This window comes from Stegostoma tigrinum, chromosome 26 (genome assembly GCF_030684315.1).
Source record: "Stegostoma tigrinum isolate sSteTig4 chromosome 26, sSteTig4.hap1, whole genome shotgun sequence".
NCBI lineage: Eukaryota > Metazoa > Chordata > Chondrichthyes > Orectolobiformes > Stegostomatidae > Stegostoma > Stegostoma tigrinum.
The window spans coordinates 2421424-2435926 of record NC_081379.1 but is presented as its reverse complement, the minus strand read 5'-3'; the positions used below and the strand labels follow the sequence as shown (position 1 = coordinate 2435926).

At 46.2% G+C, this 14503-nt stretch overlaps 1 protein-coding gene across 3 annotated transcripts in view; it reads right to left on the bottom strand.

Annotated features, from left to right (window-relative positions):
• Positions 1–13645, bottom strand: part of ulk1b (unc-51 like autophagy activating kinase 1) — a 104021-nt gene extending 90376 nt beyond the window's left edge. For all 3 annotated transcript variants that reach the window (XM_059654889.1, XM_059654890.1, XM_059654891.1), the window contains exons 1-3: positions 12862–13645; positions 11984–12076; positions 11809–11850 (exon numbers count right to left, since the gene is read on the bottom strand). In XM_059654889.1, coding sequence (XP_059510872.1) covers positions 11809–11850; positions 11984–12076; positions 12862–12951 — 225 coding nt within the window. In that variant the 5' untranslated portion in view covers positions 12952–13645. The remainder of the gene's footprint in view (positions 1–11808; positions 11851–11983; positions 12077–12861) is intronic.
• Between the last annotated feature and the right edge of the window lie 858 nt (positions 13646–14503).

Genomic DNA, 14503 nt, shown 5'->3' with positions numbered 1-14503 from the left:
CGGCCTGGTATGGTACTGCTTTGCTCTGCTAGGACCGTAAGAAACTACAGAAGGTGGTGCGCACAGCCCACACCGTCACTGAAGCCAACCTTCCATCCATGGACTCCATTAACATGGCTCACTGCTGGGGAAAGGTGTCCAACATCAAAGACCCATCGCACCCCAGTAATGACCTCCTACAAGCTCTTTCATTAGGCAGCAGACACAGAAGCTTGAACACACACCCCAACAGGTTCAAGAACAGCTTCTTCCGGCTGTTATCGGACTGTAGAATGGAGCTCTCTAAATACAAATGATGCTGATCTTTTTAATGTTGATCTTGCCGAGCGCACACCCTGTGTGGTGTAACCTGAATGCCTCTGACTAAGCTTTTTATTCACCCGATGATCTGTATGTCCTTGCTTACTCTGATCTGCCTGTACTGCTCGCAGACAAAGCTTTTCACTGTATACATGACAACAAATAAATCAAATCAAATCAGATAGCGCGGTGCTCCCTCAGCACTGACCCTCCGGCAGTGCGGTGCTCCCTCAGCACTGACCCTCCGACAGTGCCCACTCCCTCAGCACTGACCCTCCGACAGTGCGGTGCTCCCTCAGCACTGACCCTCCGACAGTGCCCACTCCCTCAGCACTGACCCTCCGACAGTGCGGCGCTCCCTCAGCACTGACCCTCCGACAGTGCAGCACTCCGTCAGCAATGACCCTCCAACAGTGCCCACTCCCTCAGCACTGACCCTCCGACAGTGCCCACTCCCTCAGCACTGACCCTCCAACAGTGCGGCACTCCTTCAGCACTGACCCTCCGACAGTGCGGCACTCCTTCAGCATTGACCCTCCGACAGTGCAGTGCTCCCTCAGCACTGATCCTCCGACAGTGCGGCGCTCCCTCAGCACTGACCCTCCGACAGTGCGGCGCTCCCTCAGCACTGACCCTCCGACAGTGCGGCGCTCCCTCAGCACTGACCCTCCGACAGTGCGGCGCTCCCTCAGCACTGACCCTCCGACAGTGCGGCGCTCCCTCAGCACTGACCCTCCGACAGTGCGACATTCCCTCAGCACTGACCCTCCGACAGTGCGGCGCTCCCTCAGCACTGACCCTCCGACAGTGCGACATTCCCTCAGCACTGACCCTCCGACAGTGTGGCGCTCCCTCAGCACTGACCCTCCGACAGTGCAGTGCTCCCTCAGCACTGACCCTCCGACAGTGCGGCGCTCCCTCAGCACTGACCCTCCGACAGTGCGGCGCTCCCTCAGCACTGACCCTCCGACAGTGCGGCGCTCCCTCAGCACTGACCCTCCGACAGTGCGGCGCTCCCTCAGCACTGACCCTCCGACAGTGCGGCGCTCCCTCAGCACTGACCCTCCGACAGTGCGGCGCTCCCTCAGCACTGACCCTCCGACAGTGCGGCGCTCCCTCAGCACTGACCCTCCGACAGTGCGGCGCTCCCTCAGCACTGACCCTCCGACAGTGCGGCGCTCCCTCAGCACTGACCCTCCGACAGTGCGGCGCTCCCTCAGCACTGACCCTCCGACAGTGCAGCGCTCCCTCAGCACTGACCCTCCGACAGTGCGGCGCTCCCTCAGCACTGACCCTCCGACAGTGCGGCGCTCCCTCAGCACTGACCCTCCGACAGTGCGGCGCTCCCTCAGCACTGACCCTCCGACAGTGCGGCATTCCCTCAGCACTGACCTGGTGTTTCTGCTTGGGTTATATGCTGAATTTTTTCCGGTGTCTCTTAAGCAGTTGACCACTTGACTCGGATGTGAGACGGTCACCTAATAAACTCAAAAAAAAATTGCTCCTCCTTCCTCTCACCTCAATCAGCACCAAACACTTTCCAGAATCCATTGAGGAATATAAGGCTACCAATGGGTTTCTATGATTCTGTGGTTGAACATTAAGTATTTACCCATCAATGAAGCAAACACAGTCATCTTGGAACAGCAAGTACTGGTTCGACCATCCATACTGGTTTATTGGAAGCAGGAATGATAATTAAACCTCCAATGACCCCTTTCGCTTGCAATCCAATGTACATCTGCAGCCTAAGGAAAACACTGGATCTGCTGTCTATTCTTTAATGGACTGAGCTCTTGCTAAAGCGTTACCAGGATCATCAGTCCTCAGGTAGACATTAAGGATTCTGCGGAAGGGTCACCAGACCCAAAACGTTAACTCTGTGTTTTCCTTCACAGATGCTGCCAGGCCTGCTGAGCTTTTCCAGCTACTTTGTTTTGTTCCTCATTTACAGCATCCGCAGTTCTTTCAGTTTTTATTTAGACATTAAGGGTCTCGCCTCAGTTTTATAATACTTCCTTTAGCCAAAATGTATTCTGCAAATGAGCAAAGCGAGAATTAGTTCCCTCAAGAAGTGAGGAGCAGCTCAAAAGAGGTAAGTGAATGTCAACGGGAACTGCCGTAAAGATGGTTCCAGAAAATAAACATGAACCTACAGAAGAAAACAACTTCTCACTGATTACTGTCCGTGGTATAGTTGTAAAAACACACTGACACCACTCCAGTCTTTGAATTCCCAGAATACTGGGCATAAATCTGTCCCATTTACGCAGCATCTGAGACCTGGACTTCAGGGGTTACATTATGAGGAGAGATTCCACAAATTAGACCTAGAATTTAGGGAGTTAAGGGGTGATCCGAATAAAGTCTTCGAGATATTAACAGGAAAAGACAGGGCAGGTGAAGTTAAACTATTTCCACATTGGCTGTGGATTCTAGAACTAGGGGCACAGTCTGAGAATCAGGGCCATTCAGGAGATGTTAGGAAGCAGTCCTACCCATGAAGGGTGGGAGTGGATGCAGGATCAGTTGTTAGTTTTAAATTTGAGACATGTATGCAAAGATGTGAAGGGATGTTGGCCAAAGGCAGGAATGTAGAGTTGGCCACAGATCAGCCATGATCTTACTGGATAGTAGAAAAGGATCAAGGAGCTGAATGGTCTGCTTTTATTCTTATGCTCCTTACCTGAAGATAGATTTGAATTAACAACACATAAACTGGACAATAACTACACAGGCATAAAATTCTAACATTTACTTGGAGTTTTAAGAATTTATAGTTTGGAGAATTCAGCACCATTTTCTCTGAAGGACAGATAGCGGAGAGTACCTGATAGAAGTGTGCAAAATCATAAGGGATCTGGACAGAGAAGACAGGGAGAAACTGCCAAAAGATGTATGCAACAAGGGCGCAACAGAAAGAATTGGGCAATCACACTGGCTATAATTGCAGGGAACACAAAAGCAGACTGAAAGAGCTTCTATATGTATGCAAAATGAAAAAGATTAGTAAAGTCAAATGTAGACCCCTCAATGTATGAGTTGGTAGAATTGATAATGGAGAACAAGGAAATGGCACAGCGATTAATTAACTACTTTTGTTCTGTCGTCAAGGGAGAAGATAGAAAAGGAGACAGAAAAGAACTTCCCAGAAATGCCAGGGAAACAACAGTCTTTTGGAAGGAAGAACTGGAGGAAATTAGTGCCTGTTAAAAAATAACGAGGGAGAAATTAATGGGACTGTAAGCTGAGAAATTCCCATGGCCTGATAACCTACCTCACAGGGCAGAAAAGGAGGTGGGAGCGGAAATAATGGAGGTATTGGTTGCCATCTTCCAAAATTCTGCAGATTTGAGGGCGGCAAATGTAACCCCTTCTGTTTAAAAAAGGAAGGAAATGGAAACCCGGAAACTACGGACCAGTTCGCCTGACATCAGTCATAGGCAACATGCTGCAGCCTATTTTAAAGCATATGATAACACAGCCCATAAAAAATGTCAACAGTATAACGTCACGGCAATATGGATTTATAGAAGGGAAGTCATGTTTGACAGATCAGCTGAAGTTTACTGAGATTGTTTCCGTGTTGGCGGCTTCATGACTCATGACGGAGAACCAGTATTTATGGTCTATATGGATTTTCGGTTGGTTATTAGTAATCTTCCACAGGAGAGATTAATATGTAATATTAAAGCATGTGAGAATTGGGGTATTACATTCGCATGGACCGAGAATAGGCCAGCAGGCAGGAAACAGAGCAGGAATGCTTGGGTCCTTTTCAGAGTGGAAGACAGCAACTAGTGAGGTATCGTAGGGTTTTGTCCTTAGCTATTCATGGTCTATGTTAACGACTTAGCTGAGGGAATTGAATGTACTATTGCTGACAATACAGCATTGTGCAAAGGTGTGTGAGTGCAGGCTTGGAGGGTTAAAAGGCCTATACCTGTGCTGTACTCATTTACCCCTTATTTATTCATTCACAGGATGAGGGCGTCGCTGGCCAGGCAGCATTTACTGCCCGTCCCTAATTACCCAGAGGGCAGTTAAGAGATAACCACATTGCCGTGGGTCTGGAGTCACATGTAGGCCAGACCAGCTAAAGATGGCAGTTTCCTTCCCTAAAGGGCCGAATGTGTTTTTCGGACAAATGAAAACTGTTTCGTGATCATCGTTTGACTCTTAATTCCAGATCTTTTTAAACTGAATTTGAATTCCACCATCTGACATGGCAGGATTTGAACCCAAGTCCCCAAAACAATATCTGGGTCTCTGGATTAACAGACCAGAGATAACATCATTAAGCCATTACCTCCTCAATAATTACTGTTATAGAATAGATACTGTTCTTTGTTTGAGCTAGATGGGAGTGAGAGAGGTGAGGAAGGTGTAAGGGACTTCAGAGCAATTTAGACAAGGTGAGTGAGTGGGCAAATACCTGGAAGAGGGTCTGTGGGGAGAATGGAGAATGAGCAGGAGAACCATGTCGAAATGGAGGGTCAGCCATGATCATTTTGAATGGTGGATAAGGTTTGATGGGCCAAATGGTCTATATTTGCTCCTGTTTTCTGTGTCATGTTGTGAGTAGCTAAGTTACAGGATGGACTGCTTGCGACTGTACTGGAGGCAGGTTCATTCAATGCATTCCGGGGGCTCAGGCTGTTTCTGGGAAAGGAACACTGTTCAGGAATTACAGTGAAAAGGCAGATGAATGGCACTCAGTGAATTTCTCATGGTGAGAGAGACAGACAAACAGAGGGAGGGAGACAGACAGAGAGAGAGAGACAGATAGAGACAGAGAGAGAGAGAGAGAGAGAGACAGAGTGTACAAACACAATGAGATGAAAGGCCTTTTTTTGTGCTCTAACAATTCTGTGAAGATCATGTCTTTAGCTAATTGGCATATATATTTAAACACTGCAGTAAGGTGCTGACAGTCAAACAAAATAAGGACATTAGACTGCCCTCTGCACAGTTCCCACTCCATTAATTTCAGCAGCAATACCGAATGTTTGTAAGTTTTGACTTTTCCAAGAAACTTATCTGATAAACTTGAACTGCGCTGTGTTGGTGTTTCTATTCTGCACAAGTCTGCTCTTACTCTTCTCGATCTCACCCTGTCATCATTTCCTTATGTTACTTTCCTTCTGAAGTGTTTATCCAGCTTACCCCTTAACAGCAACTAAACAGCACACTTCAGCCCCTCGCCTTGGTAGCGAGGCCTGCACTCTGGGCTTTGAGAGGTTTGTCCTAAATCCCCTGTTAGTGACTCCCTCTCATCCTAATGGCCCCAGTTCTGTTCTCCCCTACAAAGTGGAAATATCAAGGTTTATCCCAGATCTGCATTAGCCAGGGGAACCTAGGGTTATTGGGAAGAAATGGGAATGTGGTCTACAAAAGAGAAACAGATCAGCCATAATCTTATTGAATGGTGGTAAGGTTCAAATGGCCCAATGATCTATTTCTGCTTCTATTGTTTATGTTTGTACTAACCCCTTCAGAATGTTAAAGATTTCTATCAGGTCACTCTTTTGTTGAGGAACAAAGACCCCTGTCAGACCCCTTTGCTGTGATCACTCTCAGTTTGCATTCTCTGATATTTTTGTTTTTTAATTTTAAATGTAGATTCAGTTTGGGACCTGGGACTGAAAGAACAGGGTGACAGTGAAAGGTTGGAATAAAACACCTCACTATGTGAGACCTGGGTCCTGGAAGCCTGTCTTTACTCTTGGAGACATCTTCATTCAAACTGCATCCTGCATTGACATGACTTGCACAAATCAACATTGAGGTTTCTGACCCTCCACGGGCACATCCCCTTGTACTCTGACTGTTTTTTCCAAGAAGCATAAAGGTGGCAGGAAACCCCTTTCCTGAATCCACAGGCAGATTTTTTATAAGATTATAAACGGATTTGAATACATTTGCACTGCCATTTCAGGTGGTATAAATCACAGCATTGATATGAAGGTTTTGAACTCCAGTCAGCTAGATTCTGATCAAAACCATCAATAATTATTCACCATTACATATGCCCAGTTTATTGTGCATAATGGGAGCTTGTTAGGGGTACTATCTTAATTTTACCATTAGATACTGTCTCTTGTGAGAGGCATTTTTAAAAAAAAATTCATCCTCAGGATGAGGGCATTGCTGGCAGTATGCCCATCCCTAATTACCCTAAAGGGCAGTTATGTTAAGAGACAACCACATTGCTGTGAGTCTGAAGTCACATGGAGGCCAGGCTAGGTGACGGCAGCAGTTTCCTTCCCTAAAAGGATTAATGACCCAGACAGGTTTATCCTGCAATTGACAACAGTTCCATGGTCAGTATACGAATCTTAATTTCAGCTTTTTATTAGATCCAAATTCCACCATCTGACTTAGCAGGTTTGGAACCCAGGTCCCCAGAACGTTACCCGGGCTTCTGGGTTACTAGTCTGACGACGATGCCGCTGGGCCATGACCTCCCTTACAGAAGATGACCATTTATAAATCCAATCAGAAATTCAGGAAAAGCACCTTTACCCAAAATATGGTGAGAACGAATCACTGTTACTTTCCACTCAGATCCCCGACAATTCTAAAACACCGTTCACTGATTTCACTTCTCCCGTCCAATATCGGTCACAATCCACCACGCACACACTAGGCCCCACACCTGTCACTGCTCTGTATTCATATCTCCTTATGTTCTCGTGAAGTTAAAAGCATTAGATCAATGTTTGTTATTGTTACATCTCAGTCACCTCAGGACAAAACCCCAAACCACCAGAAACATTCAATTTCTATCTACACGGTCTCAGCTAATAGGGACAGTGCAAAAACAAAATCTACAAGCATGTTACTGAGACTGGAGGGTTTGAGTTATCAAGATAGGCTGGATCCTTTCTCCCTGAAGCAGAGGAAGCTGAGGGGTGACCTTATTGAGGTTTATAAAATCATGAAAGGGGCATAATTAAGGTAAATATCCTAAGTTTTCTCCCCAGGATAGGAGTTACCAAAAATAAATGGCCTAGGTTTATAGTGAGAGGGGAAAGATTTTAAAGGGTCTTGGAGGGAGCTTTTCTCACACACAGAGGGTATATGGAGCAAGCTGCCAGAGGAAGTGGTAAACACAGACACAATTACAACATTTAAAAGACATTGGGACAGGCACATGGATAGGAAAGGTTTATGGGATTTGGGGCAGACACAAGGAAATGGGACTGGTTGGCATGGACGAGTTGGGTTGAAGGGCCTGTTTCTGTGCTGTATGATTCTATGACCTCTATCAAATCAGACTTTAAACTCCTGCGTTTTTATTTTGCATCTGTTGCAAAGTCAGCATTCTTACATTCACCACATGTTCTGATGCAGAGCAAAGTATTAATGGTGCAGGTTTAAATTCCAACATTTATTTCAAATTTGCATCCACAAGAACTTTCTGATCGTGCCCACAGCTAACTGGTTGTGAGTATGAAGCACTGCAGGACAGTGCTGATAATGGAACATGGCACCTCAAGCAAGCTGAATGTCTGACGTTACACTCTGCACAGTTCCCACACCATTCAGCTCAGCACTGATACTATGATTATGTAGACAGCAGATTGTGACTGATTAGCTCAGTGGCTAAAATCAGCTGCAAAAGAGGCAGGGATGGTTTAACCAGGATGTAAAATTAAGACAGTACCTAACAAGCTAACACAGATTTCACAAGGGCTCAGTGGTTCGCACTGCTACCTCACAGCGTCAGGGACCTGGGTTCAATTCCACCCTCAGGTGACTATGTGGAGTTTGTACATTCTCCCCGTGTCTGCGTGGGTTTCCTCTGGGTGCTCCAGTTTCCTCCCACAGCCCAAAGGTGTGCAGTTTAGATGGACTGGCCATGCTAAATTTCCCATAGTGTTGAGGGATGTATAGGTTAGGCGGGTTATATGGGATGGGTCTGGGTGGGATGCTCTGTGGGTCAGTGTGGACTTGTTGGGCCAAAGTGCCTGCAGGGATTCTAAAACAACGGCCAATTATGCGCAATAAGCGTATATAATGGCGAATAACTACTGATGGCTTTGATCAGAATCTAGCTGACTAGAGTTCAAAACATTCCGAGACCTTCATTTCAGTGCTGTGATATGTACCACCTGAAATAGCAGCGCAAATACTTTCCAAGTAATTGCAGTCAACACGGATTTGCGAGGGGCAGGTCATGCCTCACAAACCTTATCGAGTTCTTTGAGGACGTGACTAGGAAAGTTGATGAGGGTCGAGCTGTGGATGTGGTGGATATGGACTTCAGCAAGGCATTTGATAAGGTTCCCCATGGTAGGCTCATTCAGAAGGTCAGGAGGAATGGGATACAGGGGAACTTAGCTGCTTGGATACAGAATTGGCTGGCCAACAGAAGACAGCGAGTGGTAGTAGAAGGAAAATATTCTGCCTGGAAGTCAGTGGTGGAGTGGTGTTCCACAGGGCTCTGTCCTTGGGCCCCTACTGTTTGTAATTTTTATTAATGACTTGGATGAGGGGATTGAAGGATGGGTCAGCAAGTTTGCAGACAACACAAAGGTCGGAGGTGTCGTTGACAGTATAGAGGGCTGTTGTAGGCTGCAGCGGGACATTGACAGGATGCAGAGATGGGCTGAGAGGTGGCAGATGGAGTTCAACCTGGATAAATGCGAGGTGATGCATTTTGGAAGGTCAAATTTGAAAGCTGAGTACAGGATTAAGGATAGGATTCTTGGCAGTGTGGAGGAACAGAGGGATGTTGGTGTGCAGATACATAGATCCCTTAAAATGGCCACCCAAGTGGACAGGATTGTTAAGAAAGCATATGGTGTTTTGACTTTCATTAACAGGGGGATTGAGTTTGAGAGTCGTGAGATCTTGTTGCAGCTCTATAAAACTTTGGTTAGACCGCACTTGGAATACTGTGTCCAGTTCTGGTCGGCCTATTATAGGAAAGATGTGGATGCTTTGGAGAGGGTTCAGAGGAGGTTTACCAGGTATGCTGCCTGGACTGGAGGGCTTATCTTATGAAGAGAGGTTGACTGAGCTCGGTCTCTTTTCATTGGAGAAAAGGAGGAGGAGAGGGGACCTAATTGAGGTATACAAGATAATGAGAGGCACAGACAGAGTTAATAGCCAGAGACTATTTCCCAGGGCAGAAATGGCTAGCACGAGGGGTCATAGTTTTAAGCTGGTTGGAGGAAAGTATAGAGGGGATGTCAGAGGCGGGTTCTTTACACAGAGAGTTGTGAGAGCATGGAATGCGTTGCCAGCAGCAGTTGTGGAAGCAAGGTCATTGGGGACATTTAAGAGACTGCTGGACATGCATATGGTCACAGAAATTTGAGGGCGCATACATGAGGATCAATGGTCGGCACAACATTGTGGGCTGAAGGGCCTGTTCTGTGCTGTACTGTTCTATGTTCTATAATTGAGTAAGGAATTGAAGGAAAACAAATTGCTGGGGATAAAGGAGGACTGGGGCTAATTAAATGGATCTTTTCATAAGGACAAGGGCAGCAGGTACATGGGAACACCACCCCCTGCAAGTTCCCCTCCGAGCCACTCACCCGTCCTTACTTGGAAATCTATCCCCGAACCCTCACTGTGGCTGGGCCAAAATCCTGGAAATCTCTCACTCACAACATTGTGGGTCTAACATTGCTTGTGGATTGCAGTGGTTCAAGAAGGCAGCTCACCACCACTATTTAAGAGGATTGTTTGGGATGGGCAATAAAGTTGCTTTACCAGCAATACCCATCTCCTTTGAAAGAATAATTTAAGATATAGCTGGCACAAGCAAATTGGGTTGGACAGCCTCCTGAAGTGTGACAAATGGAAAGAAATGCTTTCTGGTCTCAGTGAGTCATTATCTCCATAAGCATCATCTTGTAAAAATCCCTGCTTATTTTGACAAATGGCACAAATGTTCCGAATGTTTGCTACGGTTGTTAGATCGGAAAACATTATCCCAGCTAAAACTCTGCATAGATAAACAAAAGAAATGTATTATGAGCAATCTTCATTGAAGTGAGCAGAAATACACAACTTGCACAAAATTTCCAACACAGGTTGAGACCCTTCAGCCCAACGGGTCCATCCTACAGTGACAGTGAAACATACCTCTACACCCTGCAAGATTCTCCCTTTTCAGATCAGATAGTAAACCAGGACCCACTCTTCTCTTTCAGGTGGACACAGGGATTCAAAAACACTATTTCAAAGAAGAGGTAGCTCTCCCTGGTGCCCTGAGGTGTCCAACAACATTTCTAAATTACTGTATCTGATTATTATCACATTGCTGTTAATGGGATCTTGTTATGCATAGACTGGCTGCTTCCTTTCCCTCATTACAATAGTGGCACCAATTACTTCAGTTGCTTTAAAGCAGTTTAAAATGATCCAAGGTCACGAAAGGTGCTACATGAATGCACTTTCCCCCGTTTACACATCCATTTATTTTCCTTTCCCATAAATTGACTTTAGTCACTCCTAGTGGAATTTCTGGTAAAAAGGAAGTTTCTACTGAACCGTTGGATTAATGAGGGAGTGTCCTCTATTCATGGTCCCTAGTTCTATTCTTTGGCTTTGTCCAAGTAACTAAGACAATGTTCAGGAGGTTACAAACAGTTCAAGCAAAAGCGCAGCTCTGGTTATTTTCGGTGCCAGCCAGTACAGTACATGCAATGGATAGATAACCTGAGTCATGTTTCCTGCAAAACTGTCACAGAGACCCTGCTTTGTCCAATCAATCCCAACTCTGTTTGCAACAGCCCATGTTACGTGTTGCTAGTAAGGCGCGCACAGCCACCCTGGGTGTTGTAGTTTTGCACGGACAGTGTGCTATTGTGGCGGGTGGGGCAGTGGACTACATCCCCCAGCAGCCTCCGCGGCAAGGCGGTTCACCTCCCCGCGCAGGCGCAGCGAAGCTCCGGGCCCTGGAAAAAAATGTCGACAGTCCATCAGCTGTTGGCTGCCAACGCATGCGCGAATCCAGCTGACCCGAAACAACAGAAACATGAAGGTTCCCAGACCAAGATATTCTGGAGCTAAGGGGGCAAATAATCCCAATTAAACCAAGTGCAGAAGGGATAGTCCCATCAATCCAAGCTGCAAGGGGCAAATACTTCCAATCAAATCAGAGGCATACTGGAATATTTGTTCCATCAATATCCCATCGCTTTTTGAGCCACTGAAAACCTACTTACTCCAATCCTTCGAAATACGTTTCTCTTTGTGTTATATATTACTTGTTTGTAAGACACAAGTTACCCCTGTGAAGATATTTTCCTGATTAACCTGGTCAGACATGTTATAACACACCTTTCGCCCAGGTGGCATTTGAATGCAGGTCCCCTGGTACAGAGATAGGGACACTGCACCACAGAGCCCACCTTTACCATTGTAAATGATTTGGATCTGGCCCTCAAAAAACTTCAATCATAAATAAACTTAGGACACTGTCTATAAAAAAAATCCTCAAATAAGAAACAGGCTTTGAATATATCAAAAATAACATGCGGATACCTGGAAGTCATACAGAGCCACAATATTGTCATGTTTCAGTTCCTGAAAGAGAACGTAAAGCCACAGGATTAATAGGCTAAACTTCACACCTAGCATTCGAGACGTTAGCACTTAACAGCATTATTGTTAAAAATTGAAAAAGATTGAGAAGCATCAGATAAAGTGACCATCTTACCTTCAATATTTTAATTTCTTTTCCCAGAAGGGTTTGTGACTTTGCTAGGTTTTTCTTGTTGATACATTTAATGGCAACTTCCCAATCGTGTTTCTGAAAGAAAGTTTGTAATTGCTGAAAACAGTTCGGTTTCTTCTATTGGAAACAAGTTGACCCTTCCCCATGTATATGTACTCCTGGGGCGGTTAAAAGAAGTGTCCCTGTCGCATAGCATGCGTGAGATTATTTTTTTAAACGAGGATTGAGTGAATTGGTACAGAGTGAGCTTAAATAAAGAACCACTGGTGATCTGAAACAAATAAAAACAGGAGCAGAAGTTGCTGGAAAAGCTCAGTAGGTCTGTGAAGAAAAAAAAAATCAGAGTTAACGTTTCGGGTCCGGTGACCCTTCCTCACAACTGCGAAACTAACAAAACAAAACCAGAAATTGCTTGAGAAACTCAATAGGTCTGGCAGCATCTGTGAAGAGAGTGGAACTGTTCAGGAATTAATGAATGCTGCCAGACCTGGTGAGTTTCTCAAAAAGAAAACAATTTCTGTTTTTCTTTTGTTTGTTTCAAGTACGGATTGAGCTGGGAGCTTCCTGCTGTAAGAAAGCTGACTGGGGAAAATGAGCCTGAGCAGCACTGCAGAACCCAACGCTTGCCCAAACTTGCCCCGGCCTGGTATAGAGCGGGTGTCCACTACCGAAGCTCAGACAATAATATAATCGGGCAAAATTCAGACGCTTTTGCAAGATGTTAAACAGACATCCGGTGAAAGTGCAGGAGAGTCTGCGGCAACCCGAGAAGGAAGCGAAAGATCCAACAGGGACGGGCAGTGTGTTCAGGGCCCGCAGTATCCCTCCCTCCAGGAGCAACACTGACCGCTGAAATTTACCTCGATGTAGCGGCCTTTGAAAACTACAGCGAAAGCCCCATGTCCGATCAGATCCTGCCGGTTAAATTCGAATTTGCCCACACTCTCCATCAGCTCTCAATTCTTTCTGGGTTTTGTTTTGCTGCAATTTATGTGGTGACCTGGTTTTATCTGAAATCCTCTCTCCCAGTTCTCAGCCACGCCAGGGAGGTTCCGATTAGGGTTTGGATGGAGCAAGGCAGATCTCTGGGCAGTCAGGACAGAAAGCTTCCCTCTCTCCTGCCATTTCCAGGGGCTGTTCCTCTCTCTCCGCCGATGCCGTTTCGGACATTGTTTTTTTTGGGTGTAAAAGCAGGTAGATTGGCTCCTCCTGAGCGATCAGAGCTGGTCGGCGTCTCTCTGACTTCTCTCTGTCTCCATAGTAGTCTGCAGGCCTCGTTTATATATATGTGTGTGTGTGTGTGTATGTATGTCTGCACTCCCGGGCTGCAGACTGTTTGTATACAAAGAACAGCTGAGATACCGAGAGAAAACTACAATCCTCGCTGGTAATTGTTGCAAAGTATTCTGCTGCACTGTCGGGGAAAAAAAAGGGGGGGGGGCCACGTTCCCACCGAAGTCAGTGTGCACTCTGCCAAGAAGCTGGTCCCACAGTGTTTGAGCTCTCTCTGGGTCAGAAACACTCGCAATGATGAGACAAAGACCTCTCTCTCTCTCTGTCTGTGGCAGCTTGGCTTTTCTGGAAACGCGCAGGCGTTTTGTTTTGTGCTGACCCAGCCTGCCTTACCCCCCCCGTCTCTTAAACTGATGAGCGGAAACGGCAGTAAAGTCGAGAGCCGGAGGCTGCAGGCAGGATTTTTTTTTAACTCTTTCCCTGTGCCCACACACAATCATTCCCCCCACCCACTTCATCTCCCAGCCCGAGGGGATCCAAAGACCATTTCATTTCTTTGTCAGACGCACAAAAAGACACGTCTCCCAGCATCAATCACACGCAGCAGATGTCCCAAAGGCAGAACCCATTCGGCCTGTCTCGTATGTGCTAGCTCTTTATTCATTTATGGGATACGGGCATTGCTGGCTGTGCAAGCATTCGTTGCCCGGTGAGCAGTTAAGGGTCAACCGCATTGCTGTGAGTCTGGACTCACATGCAGTCCAAACCTTAATAAGATGCCAAGCAGCACAGGAGCAGGAAGGCTGACGTTTCGGGTCTAGATCCTTTTCTGATGAAGGGTCCAGACCCGAAACGTCAGTCTTCCTGCTCCTCTGATGTTGCTTGGCCTGCTGTGTTCATCCAGCTCTACACCTTGTTATCTCGGATTCACCAGCATCTGCAGTTCCTATTATCTCTATAAAAGGATGACAGTGTCCCCCCCACCCCCCGAAGGACATTAGTGAACAAGATGGGGTTTATCTCTTCCTTCACCCCACCATGGGAATGGCCATCATTTAATTTAATTTAAATTCCCTTGGCAGGCTTTGAACCCAGATCCCTGCAATGTTATTCCTAGAGCTTCCTCTTTGGAAGAGCTTTCAAATCAGTCCAATTTCAGTCACTCGCTATGCCCCCATAAACTGACAAACAGTTGTCCCTCACGTATTTACTCGAATTTCCAATGTTACTGAAATCTAGCCAGAAAGGCTTGGGGATTCCTGAGCAGAT